Below are 19,353 nucleotides of genomic sequence, written 5' to 3' on the forward strand. Positions count from 1 at the left end.
TATAGACCTATTTTAGTTCATGTTTTGATAACACAGTACATTGAATGCTAAATGGTTTTAACAGTATTATATTCTGCGTTTATAATTATTCATTAACATTAAAATAATGAAACCACTATAGGCAAAATTAAACATATATATTTAGGTTATGGTGGGTTTGATTAACTATGTTAGCAGTACTGCTGTAACCTGGAGTCACAGTTCATAGATAGCGTTTACCAGTTTACCACACAAGACTTTAACTAAATATTGTTTTTAGTATTTGGTTCAATGGTGTTCACTTGTTCAAAGTCCATTTTCTACAAATTATAAGCTTACCATGTATGATATAGACTGAACAATCAAATAATTAAGCTATTGTAACTTATAGGTATGTAATTCAAAAATATAATATAAATGGGTACAAAACTCTGATGTGCACTTAATTATTATATCATATTACATACTGTAAAATGTCTAAGTAACAAAAATTATATTTGATAAGTAGACATTTCTAAAATATAATGCATTACCATTTACCATGATTAAATATATCTTTAATCGTGTCACTAACTATTTGGAGTATCGAGAATTAAAAACAAAAACATTTTTAATTAATCGGAAAAAATACTATGGTAGGAACCCATTATAAAGATATTTTGTATGATCTATGCATAATTTCAAATGTTAACTTGTCATAATTCTGTTTTTAATATTATAATATTTACTTGCACTGTACTTAATTACTTTAGTTAACTTTACACAAAATACATTTTGTATTTTATGTTACAAATGTAGAAATTATACCTAAACACTAATCAAAATAACGTTGGATGGCAATTAACAATTGATACAATTAGAGAAATGGTACCTGTGTACTGTTTTTTTCTTTATGTAATGTAAATAAAATGAAGTAGTTTCTTATTGAAAAGTAAAGTAATTTTATTGCCATTATTGTATTCAATAAACGAGTAGAGTAAGTAGTAACTTACCCAACAATGCCATTAGTCATTATAATATTATAAAATGTTGAAATATTTAGATTTTCTATAATATCATAAATGTTAAATGTATTTAGAATTCAGATGTCTATTTAGATGTGATGTTTGTTTAAGTTCAGTTCAGCTGTAGAAATATATTTTGGAAAGCCAAATTTATATAAATTTTAAGTGTTCGTATAATATATATCATCCAAGACAAGAGGGCACAACCACATTGCTCCACCCCCTTTAGACAAACTCGATATCAGTCAATAATATAAAAATAAATTGGTGCAAGGGAGATAATACTGGACAAATTGTGTCATATCTAATAATAAATTACCTTAACATCTTAATATTTAAATATCAGGATCAGATTTTATATTTTAATTGAATCATTTGAAAAAAAATATACAGATAATGGTTATTTATGTTTCACAATTTTTCATTACTTTATTAAGGTGTTTTGAATAAGACAAAATAATTTTCGATCTTAAATTTTGTTGAAAGCTGCAATGTCAACACTTTGTATCTAAAAATAAAATAAAAAATTGTTCAGAAATAGAAATAATACATAATGCTACTGTTACATTATAACTAAATAAGTGGTGTTATTAACTCTAAATGTTGAAATGACCAAACCTGATCCAAACATTATTTCATCTAAATCAGAATTAAAATGTTTTATTTGAACTACTTATTTCCTTACTTATTTAAACTAATCTGAACTACTAAAATGTTATATTTAACCAGAATAGAATTTAATAAAAATTCAAATTTAATTGACTTTAAAATTAATATTTAATTTTTCAAATAATTAATGATTAATTAAGACGTTGAGTACCCTGGTCGACAAATATGAATATTTAATATTAATAATTTAATATTTAATTGTTGAAACAATTGTGATATTGCTTCCATGATCAACAAATTATGTAGGAATCTTTACAGCATAATAGTTTACTCGAGTATCAAATCAACGCTTCAATTTTTCTATATGATTACTAATTTGTTAGATTTTTTAGTGGTTTTGTGAATTGTGAGGGAGCTCAACGTCAACACTCATGGCTACACGGACAATATGCATCAAACACTAAAAAGTACTCAACGTGATAACTAATAAGACAAAAATGATATCAAAACAAATATTTTACCATCATTCTTGAATTAACAAATTTTGAATTTTGAATTCATCAGTTTGAGTATGGAACTATATTGTTATATGTAATTGGTTCTGATGTTTGATTTTAAGACAAAATCAAATACCCAAAATTAATTTCAATTCATAATCAAAGAGTTCATAACACCACTAATAATAACTTGAGTATACAATATGATGTGGAATAAGATCCATTTTTACTAAATCATAATTTATATTACACAAGACTTTTAGCATATTACGTACAAAATCTTCAATTTCTTGTAATGTCTCTTGTAGCCAATCAATTGATACTTTTTCATCTTCAACAACACAACTAATCTGAAGCTTATGTATCCCATAAGCTAATGGAACCAATTTAGCTGAAATAATAAATTGAATTATGTAAAACACGTTTTTGGAGTTTCAGATAGTGTACACAAAATTTAAATTGTTGTAGGTATTCATTCAAATTATAATACATTAAGTAACTTAAACAATATTTTATGCATTACTTTTTAGAATTTAAACATACATTAATCATAATTTACATAATATAAAAAAGTATGTTTACATTTATTAACAAATTCACATATTCCAATATACATGTTTAAGTACTTTCCATAGGTAAAATATAGTAAAAAGATTTATTAATTAAAATTATTTACTAATTTGTTTCTATTACTTTTTTGTTAGAAACGGTCAGACATTAATGTTGAAACTTTGAACATCGATAATCAGTTTTTTCAATTAAAAATAAAACTAAAGAAATATACTTTATTGATTACACCCGAGGTTCTCAAACTATGGGTCGCGAGATGTAGGTATTATAAATCTCAAAAATGATTGACTGGTTTTAAAATGATTACTTATAATAATTAGTCATGTATTTTGTAATTATTAAAGATGGGTATTTATGGTAATTTTATGAAATTTTTAAGACCCTCGATCCGTATGTCAAAAGAAAAGGTCCTGAACTTCGGGGAAAATAGTCAACTTCATAAAAACAAGAACATTACAATCATGATTATTTGAAAAGTTGTCAAGGAGATGGGAGTCCTCATAAATCACTTATTTTCTACACGGAAGTATTTATTTTGAGCTTAATTATTTAAGAGACATATTTTTGAAACTTAATGAACTAAATTTATATTTGCAAGGAACAGAAGGAATTGATACATTTTTGATGTATGGCAAAATAAGTTTTTATAATAAAACTTAGTTTATGACAAAAAAAAACATTGGAAATCAAATTTAATTTTTAGAACTCATTTTGAATCTTGTAAATAAACCATGTGGGTCGCAATACATTTTTGGGAATGCATTTAAATCAGTCTTAAAATGATTGAGAACCACTTGTTTATACCAAACTCTTAACATACAATTCAAAATATTTCTTAAAACTATTTGTGGATAATTAAAATGGAGAATAATAAAATAAAATAGGAATGAATTATTTCTGAAGATAAGATAATTCTTAGAAATTATGATTGATAAAAATGTATGTAAAAAATATAAATATATTTAACTTACATGCTCCCCATAGTAAACCATCAGTAGCAACTTGACGCACTGCCTTTTCTAATTCCTTCATATCAGTTTCATCGTCCCATGGCTTAACATCCAATATAATGTTTGACTTGGCAATAAGAGTTGGCTCTTCACATTTTTAAAAATATAATATTAGAAATATAGGTTTAATATTAATAAATATGCTTACTTTTAGACTTTCGAGCAGAATACTCAGCTACCCTCTGGGCCTTAAGTTTGGCTGCCTCTTCAGTTTCTTCCTAAAAATGATATTAATACTATATTAATACTATATTTAAACCACAAAATAGATATTAAAATCATAAATTTAGATTTTCAAGATCAACATGACCAGGATTAATCCTAACTCTAAATATTAACACCATACTATTATCTCCAGAAGAAGGGGGGGGGGGTCAATGTAGCCAATTTGTTTTACAAGTACCATATCTATCTGTCAGTGAATTTCAAAAGCTTTATGAAGTAAGTAATATTATTGCATTTGAAATAATTCTTGAAAACATAAACAATTATAACTTATATCAAATAATACAAAATAAAAGAATCTTAAAACTATGTCGTTATGAAACCAAAACTTTTTTTTTTAATTTTGAAATTAGACCAAACAATACATTCCTGACAGTTTTATTTTATACCACACATTTAAAACTGTTTAATATTTACTTAGATAAGAAAGAACCTAAAATTAATTGATATATAATATCAATAAATAAATCCTTAAAATAATTTTGATTGATTAATGTTAAATATTTACTTCAGATTCTGATCCAAACAAATCAACATCATCGTCCTCATCATTTTTTGTAGGTGTTTCTTTTTCTTCTGGTTTAGAAGGAGACTGTGCTGCGTTTTTGATTTCTAATGATTTAACACGATCTTCTAACTGTGCCAAACGACTTTGTAGTTGTTCAATATCTTAGTACGAAAACAAAATTAAAATCAATAATATAAATCTCATAAAATATAATCATATTACAATATACCTTGATTCGATGGACTTGAATTACTTGATGAACTCTACAACATAAATCAGATATGATGAAATATTGGTATGAATAGTAAAAACAATATTATAGTAGGCGAGACAATATTAATCATGATTGTACCGTAGAATTTAAAAAAAGTATGAACATTGAAAAATGTAAAATTTCCTAGATATTTTGTATACTAAATATATATCAATATATGACTGTCTCAAAAACTTTATTTAATTTGGCTATACTTATGGGTTTTAAATTATAATAAGTTGAATTTAAAACAACATTACTAAGCAAGACTGGAAATCCTAGATTGTAGGTTTCTAAACACAAATTTAGAATGCTTTAAAACCTTATTGTGTCTATTCAAACGCTAGCTGCAAATTTTTTGTATTAAGATTTTTAATTACAATTATTAACATTAATATAATGACCTGTTGTATTAGTATTTAATACAGGTTTACCTATATTTTATACTATCCAAAAAATTAAGGTGACTAAATTATTTTTAAATTGTATTTGAAATTATAGTTCATTGCTTTGTATTGAAATAAGTTTGGAAACTGGAAATTTAGCAAACTTGCAGAGTGATTTTCCCTAGATTGTTTTTATTTTAATCTTATCATAATCTGGTTTTATGCATTTAGGGGATTATGTTTTACCAAATTTATCAAGCAATTTTATTTGAAATTCTCCAATAAGTAAATGGAAATTATTTTTAGTTATTTTTAATTATATTTAACTTAAATACTTACAGTTGAAGATTTTCCCTCCAACACACTAACACGGATTTCCAACTTTTGAAAAGCATTTTTCAAATCATTGATAGCTGTAATATTCAAAATTATTAATACTAATTAAAAATATACATACATTTATACCAAGTACAACAAAAATAAATTACCATTGATTGTATTGGAAGATTCAGTATCCCTTGAATAAATTACAGATGATTCACATTCGTCAATCTAAAAAAATATTAATAATAATAATAATAATTTATACATAAATCAATAATTATTTTATTTTTTAATTTAACGATTCAATTGATAAGCCATATAAGATTGATTGTGAGAGATTTCATCCAATGATATTTGTCTCAACATTCTTTAGACAAAATTTATTACAATATAATATACAAATAAATCCTTAACAAAATTTCAAATATTAATTTAATTCAGACTTAAAAAAATATTTTTAATTACTATTACAGTAATTTGAATAAGTCAATTTTTTTTAAATGTGTGCTTATTTGTATCAACTAAATGTTAAGTTAATTACACAACTTAATCGTCAAGTTATAATAGTTTATACTAAAAAGCTCCAATAAAAAAATTGAAAAATTATACATTTCACTTTATTATTATTATAAATATTTTTTAATAACATGACATCATATACTTCAGTACAAGTGACATTTTAACCCTAAATAGAACTAATATTTGTACAAAGAAAATTGTTATGGATTAAAAATTATGTTATTAAACATTTTTGTGATACTTAAAAATATTCAGAAACAAAAATTTAAACAAAATCTCTCCCAAAATCTAAGTTAAAATCTTACACTCAATAATATAATATGGATATTATATATATATTCTAAAATGTTAGTTTAGCCATATGTATGAAAAGCTTATATATTTTTAACGAGCTTGTCTTACACTTAGAACTTTCTCGCGCAAAATTTGACGAGCCTTTTCAATTTCAGCTAACAGCACTTTCTTGCCAGGGGCACAACTGGTATTCTATTAAAATAAAACCAATATTCTACTACATATAAAATAATTAAATTAGCATTAAATTATTGTAAAGTAGAAGGTACTTATAATATTCTACATATATTTATGTTTTAACTATAAATATGAACTACTAATTCTACTCTTGTCACAGAAAATGCATACAAAAAAAAGTAAAACAATAAAATTAAACAGATAAACTTTAATTTAAGTATTATGGTAAATATTTAATATTTTAAAATATTACAATTAAACTGCAAATATTTAAAGACTCAAAAATAATAGTAACAGAAAGATTTTATGTTTTATAATGCTAATAGAATTTGTATTTATATTTACTATTAATTCAACAAGACAAACTCGATACAACTTAACATATTGTACACTTGATATTTGAAGATTTTTTATCAAGAATATTGCTATTATTATGTTAGTGATTAGTTCTTATAATTAATATGGGTATTAGATTAGTAGATGTAAGTATTTAACTATTATTTAAAGAAAATTTTTAAACAGGTACTCTTTTTTTTTAATCAACAAGTTAACCTAAACTAAATATAATTATTATACAACCTTTTAAAACGACTATATTCTTTAAAACAAATATTAAAAATATTCATTTAAGTCACTATCAAATCATCTCTATAATTTCATTCATTAGAAAATCCTAACTGTATGAAATGTTGTGTTGTATGTTAAATTTTTTACAATTTAAACATTTATTACTTGATAGATTCAATATAGAACAAGGAATTTAAACTTTAATAAGACTTTCAGACTTTGTTTGAAAGCTAAAGAAACTATACCAACCAAAAAGACAAAATCATTTTTGTTTCTGGGAAATTAATTTTTCTCTGAATCACATAAAATATTTTTCTAGTACACCAAAATTAAAAGTGTTGGTATACTGATTCCTGCTTCTAGGGAATATACTGTCTTCGTACATAAAAATAATTAAAGAAAACAACCCATAGCAATAAAGTATTTTTAAGAACCAATGTTATTTAATAATTTAATATGTGCAACAGAATTATTATAAAATTAAATGTTATATATTAATGGATGTTTTTATTTATAGTTATATTAACAATGTTATAAACCCACTCAGAATAGTCATTACAAATACTAAGTAACATGTATTTTTTTAAATAAAAAATCTTGAAAAATAAAAATAGTCTCGGTAGAGATCAGAATATTCAGAATTATATACACTAAAAAGGTAATTATAAGATGCAAACAAGCCAAATTAAAATTACAAAATATGTACAAAAATGTTCTAAGTATGAACTTAGGCATAAACATTAAAAATGTGTACCAAATTAAATTTTAGATGTTAAATCTATGTAACATGTATTCATTATGAATCAAATTATATGTACCACTTACGATAAAATATGCCTAAAACCTTAGATTATACATCCACGTGTAAATTAAAATTTGGACTAGGAAATAAGTTTAAATTGAATCAATCACATTTGAAAGTCTTTCTACATTCTATATACTATACAGAGTAATAGTTTGTGTTTTATAATATGTATTTCAATAATGGGGTGTTAAATTTAAAAAAAATTATTAATTTATAACAATTGTTTATATTTTGAACAAAAAAATTCCAAATAGGAATCTGATGGGTGTGTTGTTCACAAAAATCTATGTAATGGATCACTTAATAGTGACAAAGAAATAACTATTATTAAATTTGGAGCTCATAATCATGCAGATAATACTGACTTTAATTAACACAGAGAAAGCAGAATGAGTTAAGAAGAACACAACAAAAAAAAATTACAATCTACTGTCTTGAAATTGTTAATAAATTAATTGATAATAGCAAAAATGTGATCAAAATTAAAGACATTACAGGCTGTGCAGTGTAACCAGATGCCAGGCGCCCTATTATGTATGTTGATTAATGAGATCTCAAATATACACACAGTGATTTTAAAACATGCACTTACTGATATTGTTGTAGCACCACTGCCACCACTAGTTTTTTCCACCTTATTCTAAAAGTTAATTGTAATAAAAGAATTAATTAAGTCTTAACACATATAATTGTTGAGCTAGATTTGAAATAAAAGCTATAAAAATAGTCTTAACACATAAATATTTATTTATAAAATAATGCAATGATGTATTGAATATGGCTCTATAGAAAAATATTTATATTTATATGACAACAGTATATAGATTTATGTTTTAAAGCAGCCAATTCAACATCAATGTTCTAATAGTAGAACAGCATCATTTAAAGATACAATCATCAAGCTTTTTATCTGCAGTATCTTTCGGTGTAGAGTCTATACCTAGTATAGACTATTGTAATACCCAACAGTAACCAAACATTATCCACAGGTAAAATATTGATGAAAAATAAAGTATGTAAAAGCAACATCCCAATATTAATGAAATATAACAAAAAAATTGATATATTTAAAGCGACTGAGTATAATAGACAGTTATACTTATAACAGATAATTAGATGTGTTATATAAATCAGAATAATAAAAATATCAGTTACCTTTGATTGTTTTTCATAATACACACGTTCTGCATCAGCATACTTTGATTTGTCGAGCCACACTTTTTCTTGAGCTAAAATTTCCAACGACATTTTATCTAAAAAAAAATAGTTAAGTATATTATAAGAAACATAACAAGTAAATACAAGCAATACAAGTAAATATTTTGGTATTTTATCGTGATGTGAATGAGTATTTCTATAAAAAGAAGTTATCTTTTTCTTTTATAGAAACTTCAATATCAGTTGATGCCTGCAGTATTTTTGGGGCCACTTCCTAATTTAGGCCCTCTCCTCACATGACAAGTGAATAAATTATTATGAATGTAGGTATAGGTATTATATACAATCTATATTAATATAAAATAATCATAATTTAAAATAAAAATTAAAAATGGATAATGACAGATGACTATTACTTAAATTATTGTTTATTATTGAATCTAAATAAATAATTGAAGCCATTTATTATTTTGTATGCCGTAAAATTGGTTTGGGCCACTTTAGGTCATGGTAATTCTCCAATTATGAACAATGTTATGTACCCGCAAATGTAAAATGTTGTAAGTTACATTATGTATTAACAAGGAACAATTGTATTATCAACAAGATGTTGTACACGTCTTGTACCATATATTATTCTTAGTCTGACTAACACATAACATAGCAAACTGTATGTTCAAAAACATTAATTTTACTCAATAATATTTAGTTAAGAGTCAAAACTAAATTTATTTGTTATACAATTTAAGTATGAGAATAATATTCAGTGCCTTACATAGTTTGTATGATCATTTCCATTTTGAAACAAGTCATAACCATTTTTAAATTGTTGATACCTATGTTATACATTAGTATGAGTTAATACATGAAGGTAAGACATCATAACAATGTCCTCTTTATCACGTATTTAAAAAAAAATGAGCACTTTATTTAGGAACTATTCACAATAGCTTTACATTTAGGGGCTCGATTACTAAATGCCGGAAGGTGCCTAGAAACTAGGGACCCATCCCCTTTCCCCTGACCACGCGACGACCTTCTTTTATCTAATTATTAAATTTTCTACTTACTTTTAGGGATTGGCTTAAAATTGAGATGGGGAAACTGAAAAAGTGAAGAACACTCGGCACTCAGCTTAAATAAAATAAAAAAAACTGAAAAAAGGCCTAAGACGACACGTTTTTGAAACTAGAGAATTTAAAAAGAATGAATCTAGAAACGTCAATAACTGAAATGAATTTCTTATCAAAAATAAAGAACAAAAACTGTTACTAAGTTCAGTGCATCAAGATGCTGTGGCGACAACCAACGGATCTAGGGACTGTTCACCAAAAATATTTGGATCAGTGTATAAAATTGCCTATAATAGCCCCTTTTCTGCCGGTGAAGCCCGAAAGCGCAAATCGACCTTTTTTTTTCGATAACTCAAAAGCGCAAAATGAATTTGTGCTTTTGTACTTTGGTAGTGGGATAAAAGCGCAAAAATAAATTGTATAACCCGATACAATATTTTACTGACCTAACGCTTGACGCTCTACGCTTTGAATGTATACAACCCGTTTCACGACATAGTGCAGCAACGCATCGCGACAGTCGTATCCCGATACAAAAACTTGGACCATGTATAATGAAAAAAAAATTTCCAGATTAGAATATTTGAAGACAGTGGGCTTCAAATTTCAAATTTAATTTTAAAATAATATAGGTATTCAAAATAATACTCAACATTATATTTTTTATTTTTATTTTTTACTATTTTTACTTAATTTTTTTATTACCAATTTTAATATCACTGTGACACTGTAAATGCTTAATTTAATATTAATAATAACTACGATTTTAATTAAATACACTTTTTTTATAAAATTGATTTGCGCTTATGGGTTATTAAAAAGGTATTTTTTTTTGAGCTCACGGGTTATTTATTTTTGCGCTTTTGGGTTGCGTTTGGGTCATATTTTGCGCTTATGGGCTACACCCCTTTTCTGCTTTTTATAGAATAGGTACCTATAGGCTATAAATATAGTAGAATGTAGAAATACTGCTTTCTAGTTTCTACTAGGTAATAGATATATTACAATAGTAATTGGAAAATAATCCCCAATATATCATCACAGTATAAGGCTACAGCTTAAAAAATATATAAAAATAATAATATGTAATAATAATATTTTATATAGGTAGGTAGGTACTGTCTAGGTAGGTACCTATATGAAAAAGTTAGCACTTGCTTACGGGTGTTGACATGTTGTTGGAATAAATAATAAATAATTTAAATTATAATAAAAAAATAAATAGATAACTATATTGATAATAGTCACTGTGTAGTGATAAAAAAAGGTGTGATGGTGGGAACTGGGAATTTTTTTGTAAAAAAATTCATAGTATAACAACCAACAATACTTAGGGCTTAATTATTTCCAATTTATTTGAAAAATGATAGGTACTTAAGTTAAAATCATGTTTCTGTGTAAGGTCCATAACTTACCGAAGCATAAAATAATTAATTCAAATTTACATTACAACTAGTTCATATTGAAAACGTGGTTATGAGATTAAGATCTGTTATTTGAAAAATTTTGAAATTAAATAAATTCTTACCTACCAACTGAAACTTTGTATATTGTATATAACGCACTCTACATGTCGATTTTCCAATACGGTGTATTAGTATTTAGAGTGTGGTGGATGTTCTGATACTGCTATAAAACCACTTGAAATTCAACAAAATCATCATGCAGTAAGAATATGTCTAGAAATGTTAGTTACACAAAAAAGAATATAGGAAATAAGTTCGTATAAGAATAATTATGAATTTAAGAAAAAAAAAGGGTTGCCAACTGGTTGTTACTTAAAATTTAATTGTATACCTTTTAGGAAATAAGGATCTTAAATGTTATACATAATGTTAACATATTACATAGGTTTTTATTGTATTCCAACAACTCATTTAACTCGCCACAAGCTCTGCTTAATGGGGTATATTAAAAAATAAAACTTTGTATCACTATTATTGGTATTGTCCGAGTTGCGGTCACAATAGACGAATTGGCAATTGCGGTCTTAATAATATTGAAGGTAAAATTAACGTCTTAATTACGGTCAGTATCCGGTTAACGATTAATGGTTACAATACGTTTTGGGATTGACTTTTCTCCCTCCATATGAAGTGGGAAATGTGTTTTTAGATGTAATCGCCGAACAACCTATAGATTCAAGAGTTACTGAATTTAGTGACTATTTAGTCGATAATTATATTGGGAATGATGCTACTTTTCCAACCACACTCTGGGCAGCTTTGAACAATGATGTTTGGAGAACGAATAATGGAAGTGAAGCGTTCAATTCTAAATTCAAAACTGAGAACCGATCGCCACATCCCAACATATTTGAATTTTTGAAATGTGTCAAAAATATTCAGATTGATAAATATTCAAAAATCAATTCAATAGATTTGGAAACTAATAAAAAAAGCGAGATCATAAATCAGAAATTTACTAAAAATAAAATACAACAGTATTTGAAAAAACAAATTGACTCGCTGACATTATTGTGAAATGTGTATCATACAAATATGAACCGGTTTAATATTACAAATGTAAATATATAAATATTTTAAAACCTAATAATTATTAATCATATTTTTTTACCGTAATTAGGATTTTTACCTATTTTGATATTTTACCTGTTTTGATCCCGACCGCAACTCGGATTTTTTTTTTTACCTGTTATAATCTCGACCGCAACTCGATATCAACCCTATTATTTATTCAATAAATAAAAAAACTACAGCTAGTGCATAATAAGGATTAACACGAACCACTAATCGTTATCATGAGTCAAGATAGACTTATCGGACATATAAATTGCCCACAGTCCATAAGGAAATAGATATAGGTAGGTAGGTAGTGAAAAGTAATAAGTGTCCACTGTCCACAGTAATTACATATCAATTATTATTGTATAATTACAGTGAATCTCCCATATAACGAACTTCGAATTTACAAAATGCTAATTAATTTTGAAAACCAAACCAAATCAGTGACAAAATTACTAGACATTTTAAGAAATTCTCTGTAATACAAACTTTTTTTGGTGTTTATGAACCATGAAACTTCATGGAAGTTTCAGTACACATAATATTAAAATAAGATTTTTTTGTGTATTTACATTTTTAAATTTTTTTTCTGCTTTTTTCTAAAATACTTTTGCCCGAGGGTGTCAACGTTCTCATTTCACTTTTTTTTATCCAAAAAATTACATATCTCTCCCCCCCTCCAGAACAAAATCATACGTATCACACTGCGTGTCTATGGCTAAGCACCTAAGTATCATATATTATGATATAAAGCTATTCAGAATTCAAAAAATATTAATGACTGCAGTCTACACTTCTTCAGATTTAATGAAATACCTACTAAAAATAGGTACCTACCTATTGAAAAAACTAAAATAATTTAATTTTAGTTCAATTTTTTTACAAACTGATGGACTATGAAATTTAAGATGAAAACTAGTATGAAATTATAATAATATGTGTACCATATATTTTGATAAATTACATTAAAAACTATAAATTACTCTTTACGTGATATACAAATTTAATTTGTATAAATTTCCCACTTCTGACTTGGAAACAGTTGTCTAAATATAATAGATACACAATCGTAACATATAAATTATAAATGTTGATTTTGTATCTACCTACTCAGTAGTTATAAAACATTATGTAGGTAATATTTATTCAACATTAAAAAATAACCATTTTCTATGGATTTTTAAGGATCTAAAAATCGATTTATTTATATCCAAAATATAAATATTTTTAAAAGTTATTAATTCCGAATACATTATATTGATTGTAGAAATAAAAGGATTAGATGTTTTTGTTCGTTAATACAAATACATGATGACGTTCATTTCGATGGTTTGAGTATGATAATTTATCATAGAAAAGAGAAGGTTAGGCACAACAAACATGAAGGACCGGAGAATACATCAATTATTGAATGGGTTGCTGATCCTTATGTTGTTTATAATTGTTATTTACAGTATATTTACAGCATATTGTCCAGTTAAGAATGGATATTATTCAAAAAAATCATTCAAATATGAAAAGAAAATTAAAACCCAAACAAATGATGATGAACAGGTAGGATATAAAGCATAATAATAACTATTAATTAATAAGTATTAGGTAGGTATACCTACCTACAAACTTAATAAAATAATAACAAATTTGAAGTAGTAATAATTAATAAACATGAAATATTAAATATGATATAATATTAAATTAAAATTTGTTTTTTAATACACCGTCTTCAAAGTTCCATATTTTTTTTTTTTCATTTATTTATTTAATTTATGTGTCAGCACGAGCATGCTAAAATTCACAAGTTAAATAGGTATATAATTATATAATAAAGGTTTTACATGATGAGAAATTATAAACAATAAACGAGATTACGGTTACGGATATTACAAAGCAAAATAGCAAGGGAATTAAATAAGATAATTTTAATGAGGTTTGTGGATAAAAAATGTAATATTGGAGATAAAGACTGTAACATAAATTTTTGTGAGTTTGTTTTAAAATTACGGTTTTAAAATAAGCGGCTGTTATGATGGCGTATGATTGACCGGACGCATGGGTGACTTGGATACATGGTGACGCGTGAGGATGTGTTGTGTTTGGATAATTACCTTTTTTGGTTTGTTTCTGGGTTCAATTAGTTTTTTGTAAATGATACAACTTTTGTATAATGCTGTATTCGCAACAGAGTATAAACATTCAGCCAGGGGGTCTGAAATATCGGTTATGATTGTAGTCGTGAAGATTTTTGATTACTATAATTTGTATTGGTGTTTGCAGTTCGGCTGAAAGGATTTTTCCATCAGTTTCGTTTAAGTAATCAATAATCATAAGGGTGGTTATACGGTTTTTAGGCCTGCCTATAAGAAACGGCGGTGTGGTCTTAAATGAAATATTGTATTATTGTTAATACCTGTGAGTGATATTATTTTCTTTTTGAATATTGAGAAATCTATAACGTCCTTTATATATTCCGTCCCGGTATTCGAGTGGGTTTAGGTGTGACTTCAGTTTGAGGCAATTGTTCACAATCAACTAAGTTATTATTTTTTAGAAATACCTCGGTTTCGATCTCGACGTCTGTCTTGGCCAGTGTATCGATTTGCTGTCTTAAAATATGTCGTGATTTTTTTTTTTTTGAGAAACGCTAGAGGGCCAGGGCAAATGCCGTTTTGATTTTTTTGTTTGTGGTGTTTATTTGATGGACTCAAAGTAATTATTGGAACAGATGACGGAGGGGACATCATATTCATGGCGATCGTTAAGGCCAGAATTATATAATTTTAATAGATATAACCATATAGGTAACCAATAATGATACAAATGTGTGAAACATCGCAATCTATAAGACATAATATTGCCCATATAAGTATATTTTGTTTGAAAAGAATAATATTAATATATATATTTTCTATTGATCAACCTTTGTTTTTGAAATTGCAGATTGTGGAAACTTTTAAGTCACCAATTCTAAGCAAAAACCCCAATCGTATAATAAAACGGAACATGTTTGCGAATTTACCGTGGTATTTCAAAGGTTGACACTCATTATAATATTTAATAAATTATAACAATTAATACACACAAAAAGTCTTACAGGTATACCTGACCATTCTATGCTGTGTTATAAATAACGTTGATAGAATAAATAATTTATTATCATATAATGCAAAAATATTATAAGATAATAATTTTAACTATTTTTAATATTAATTGTTATGATTGATCTAATTATTTAATCAAACAAAATAAGATTCAATGACAAATATTTCGTATTATCTTAAAACTAAATTTTATTTACATAAATAAACAAATTGATTTTGTTAGATGGGGCTCTAGTGCCTAATAAAGCGGATGTGGACCCTACGACTGGAGTTAGAATTCCAAGGTTATGGCCTGAAGAAAAAAAAGGCAGCGACCGTGTAGAAGAACAACTAATGTTTATACCACCCAATTATCAATATGAAAATGCGCCTATGAAAAATATTTTACTATACAACGGTGTAAGTAATTGGATGGTAGATACGGGACAAAGTGAATTTCTTTCAAATGATTGTCCAGTAAATAGATGCACAATTTCAACTAAAACGAAATTAATTTATTCGATGGATGCAGTTTTATTTAGAGAGGAATTCAATGACCCTTTATCCGAAATCGGTCGTATAAAGAATAGTAAACAAGTATAACAAAATAAATATGTTTAATTGCCTTAGTTAAATTTAAATAAATGTAAATGTTCTTAACAGATATGGATTTTATTCTTCATCCAGTCAGCACATTACTCGGGATTTGACATAGGAAATGTTAATATGATTAACTGGACAGCCACATATCGACACGACAGTGATATTGTCATACCATACGGACGATGGGCATATTTCGATCCTTCAGTGACTCGAGTTGAACAGTTAAATAAGAATTATTCTCTAAACAAAACGAAACAAGTGGCAATGATAGTTTCTAATTGTGATACTGACAACAAAAGATTATTATATGCCAAAGAATTGGGAAAATATATATCTGTTGATATATATGGTCAATGTGATGGATTGAAAATGATCAAATCTGATAACTTTTTAGAAATATTGGACCAGGATTATAAATTCTATTTGGCTTTCGAGAATTCAAACTGTATCGATTATGTTACAGAAAAGTTTTTCATAGATGGACTTCAGTAAGCTTATATAACACTCTTAATAACATTAAATAATGCATAGTGTCTATTAAACACAAAATTAATTTTTGATTTTTATATTGTAAAAATAATCGCACCATTTCTTTCATGTGTTTATTATTAACAAGATGATCAAATCACATTTTTATAAAGCTTTATCAAATTTAAAACTGAGAGCCTATAATTTTTGAAGACCCGCTCTGAGCATTAAATTACTTATAGGTAATATGAATACAATAAAAACATGAATATTGTACAATTCTTATTATGCGATTCTGAGTTATAAATTACAGCTGAAGCTTTAAAATTATGAACAATACAAAAACTGATATAGTTGTCGACAGCATTTGAAACATTGTCATGAAATATTTATCACTTAATCAGTAATAATTGTCGGTTGGCAGGTACAACGTTCTGCCGGTTGTGATGGGCGGACGCCGCTCTGACTACGAGCGGATGGCACCTAGGCGATCGTACTTGCACGTGGACGACTACGAGTCGCCCGAACGGCTGGCCAGATACCTGAGGTGGTTGGACGCCAACGACGATCTTTACAATGAGTACTTCCGGTGGAAGGGCACTGGCGAGTTTATCGACACAAAGTTCTTCTGTCGACTATGCGCGATGTTGCACGACGACGACGCGCCGGCCAAGCACTACCGGAACTTGGAACGCTGGTGGCGACCACCGGACGTGTGTGATCATTCGACGAAGTGGCTTAAGCCACCGCATGTCAAATAACGAATATTCGAGGGGGGGGGTGAAGATTAGCAGCCGCGTTCGCAGCCAGAAAGGTTTTCGCGGTCACCTCCTCACCAGTAACAAAGCCATTTTCACCGAGAACGAGTTCTGCAGAAGATACAGTCATGACGTGCAGGCGCATACCCATAGACGCAACTATAGAATCTATTTTTTTTTTGTAGGGGGAATTTGAGTGTTGAAAATTCTCCTAAACACTTCTCCTATAAGCTGGTATATTTGAAAATTTCTTGTAATAAATGTAAATTGATATCAGCATTTATGTTACATATTATAATATTTATCCAGTAAATGATTCCTTAGTAATAAGTATAAACACACTAACATTTTCCTTTAATAATGTTCTTATTTAAATTCTGATTATTTGAACCTTTAAATGTTCAGGATCATATTTTTAATTAGGTATATAAATTTAGAAGAATACATTTCTTTTTGGCTTTCTATTGTTTCTCTCGGGTCTCTCCAACTTTACGAATTACGATCATCCGCATAATAAATATTATCTTCAATTTCAGATCTTTGTTTGCTCCACCAAACAAAAATTATCTTATAAATGAACTTGGCTTAACTCGTAATAATACCATAAAAATTTAGGAGATTATTTGATTCAAAATTAATTTTTATTAAGCATGTAGATATATATGACCTGTTCACAATAGTCATTTAGGTATCAGACACTTTTAGATGTTTTTTCTATTGGAAATTATTTCAATCTTATTGTTTTTTCTTCTTTCATACTTCCAGACTCTGGGTTTAATGTAGGACCACTCGTCTATTTAATTTTGTTTTATCCTTAAAATTCTCCTTAAATATTAGAAGTTTTAATTCGTCACCGCTTGTTGCTGCGATGGTATCGCAAGCATTTGTAACAATAATAGTAGTCCTATTAATCGGCTTATAAAGCTTCGTTTCTTAGTATAGTTATAGTTGGCTCCAACCCACCATCATATAAGTAAATATAATAAATGTATAAATGGTACTTATCAGAGGCGCAACTTAAGCAGAATTGTATTTTTAGGAAAATTAGAATTATAAAGGCAGTGTTCTATTATTATTTTATACATACAAAAAGATACGTTATTAATCAAAGATATTTAATATTAACAACAGGCGCGTTATTTCAGTGGTTATTTGGTGGTGCCAAAATGTTTACAGTCCATCCAGTATAAACTATTCCCGTTCAACAATTACAAGTTAGTACAATTAGAAGATATACAGAGTGATCCAACAAGTATACTCACCCCCTTTTTTTCTTTAATAATTAAGTGTTTAAAAATCTGATTTTTGGAATCTTTAAATATATTTAAAAACTATATTTCATATTCTTGAGATTTTTTGTACCACTTAAGGAGTGTCCTGTGGCGATACAAGCTTTTGTCTTTCAAATGGGAACCTTACTTTTTTACTGTAAATTATTCGGCGGATATTTTTTTTGAGAATTTTGATGCATTGAAATCAAAATTCGAACGGGTAGTTTTCTAGTTATTACAACATTTTGTGCTAAGGATAATATAGTTTATAATAGGGAAGAAGGATATGCTTATACAGCATTCGTTGTTATCTATAGTCTATACACATAATATAAAATAATATGTAATTTTATATTTATTTAGTCAAACACTTGGGTAAATAGCAAGTACAATCCTTCTTGATTTATCGAGTCATTTTTCTTATTCCGTGTGTAGAACTGTATAATCATATTCCTATTATGGACTATTATCCTTAATACAAATTGTCCAATAACTATAGGAAACCACTCGTTCGAATTTTGATTTCGATACATCCAAATTCTCAAAAAAATTATCCGCTAAATAATTTGAAGAAAAAAAGTGGGGTTCTCACTTGAAAAACAAAGGTTCGTATAGCCACTCAGTATAGTCACTTAATCTGAAGAAAATGAAAATATGGTCTTTGAGTCTTTGGTCTTTAAATATTCCTAAAAT

General features: G+C 27.2%; 2 protein-coding genes across 5 annotated transcripts; one reads left to right on the plus strand and one right to left on the minus strand.

Annotated features, from left to right (window-relative positions):
• Nucleotides 1-1,311: 1,311 nt before the first annotated feature.
• LOC111031115 (elongation factor 1-beta-like) lies at nucleotides 1,312-10,097 on the minus strand. 4 transcript variants are annotated; one of them, XM_022310914.1, is made up of 12 exons: nucleotides 9,956-10,097; nucleotides 8,883-8,980; nucleotides 8,320-8,367; nucleotides 6,287-6,370; nucleotides 5,530-5,593; nucleotides 5,381-5,454; nucleotides 4,632-4,665; nucleotides 4,403-4,563; nucleotides 3,818-3,887; nucleotides 3,631-3,756; nucleotides 2,365-2,480; nucleotides 1,312-1,491 (listed from the first exon to the last, which is right to left on the minus strand). In XM_022310914.1, exons 2-12 carry the CDS (start codon nucleotides 8,973-8,975, stop codon nucleotides 1,453-1,455), a joined length of 909 nt encoding a protein of 302 aa, XP_022166606.1. In that variant the 5' UTR covers nucleotides 8,976-8,980; nucleotides 9,956-10,097; the 3' UTR covers nucleotides 1,312-1,452. The 4 variants fall into 4 exon arrangements, with proteins under 4 accessions (XP_022166606.1, XP_022166607.1, XP_022166608.1 ...); XM_022310915.1 differs by lacking the exon at nucleotides 8,320-8,367; XM_022310916.1 differs by lacking the exon at nucleotides 6,287-6,370 and having other exon boundaries at nucleotides 9,956-10,096.
• A 3,497-nt stretch (nucleotides 10,098-13,594) lies between these two features.
• LOC111031126 (glycoprotein 3-alpha-L-fucosyltransferase A-like) lies at nucleotides 13,595-17,668 on the plus strand. Its single transcript, XM_022310938.1, has 5 exons — nucleotides 13,595-14,037; nucleotides 15,421-15,514; nucleotides 15,805-16,157; nucleotides 16,224-16,651; nucleotides 17,056-17,668. Exons 1-5 carry the CDS (start codon nucleotides 13,864-13,866, stop codon nucleotides 17,390-17,392), a joined length of 1,386 nt encoding a protein of 461 aa, XP_022166630.1. The 5' UTR covers nucleotides 13,595-13,863; the 3' UTR covers nucleotides 17,393-17,668.
• Nucleotides 17,669-19,353: the final 1,685 nt, after the last annotated feature.

This window comes from Myzus persicae, unplaced genomic scaffold (genome assembly GCF_001856785.1).
Source record: "Myzus persicae strain clone G006 unplaced genomic scaffold, MPER_G0061.0, whole genome shotgun sequence".
Lineage (NCBI taxonomy): Eukaryota > Metazoa > Arthropoda > Insecta > Hemiptera > Aphididae > Myzus > Myzus persicae.

Coding starts and splice junctions, on each gene's coding strand:
- LOC111031115 (XM_022310914.1), bottom strand. CDS start 8,975: ATGTCGTTGGAAATTTTAGCTCAAGAAAAAGTGTGGCTCGACAAATCA. Junction 8,368..8,882: donor ATTATGAAAAACAATCAAAG/GTAACTGATATT, acceptor ATTAACTTTTAG/AATAAGGTGGAAAAAACTAG. Junction 3,757..3,817: donor TTCTGCTCGAAAGTCTAAAA/GTAAGCATATTT, acceptor AAAAATGTGAAG/AGCCAACTCTTATTGCCAAG.
- LOC111031126 (XM_022310938.1), top strand. CDS start 13,864: ATGAAGGACCGGAGAATACATCAATTATTGAATGGGTTGCTGATCCTT. Junction 16,158..16,223: donor GTATAAAGAATAGTAAACAA/GTATAACAAAAT, acceptor TGTTCTTAACAG/ATATGGATTTTATTCTTCAT. Junction 16,652..17,055: donor TTTTTCATAGATGGACTTCA/GTAAGCTTATAT, acceptor GTCGGTTGGCAG/GTACAACGTTCTGCCGGTTG.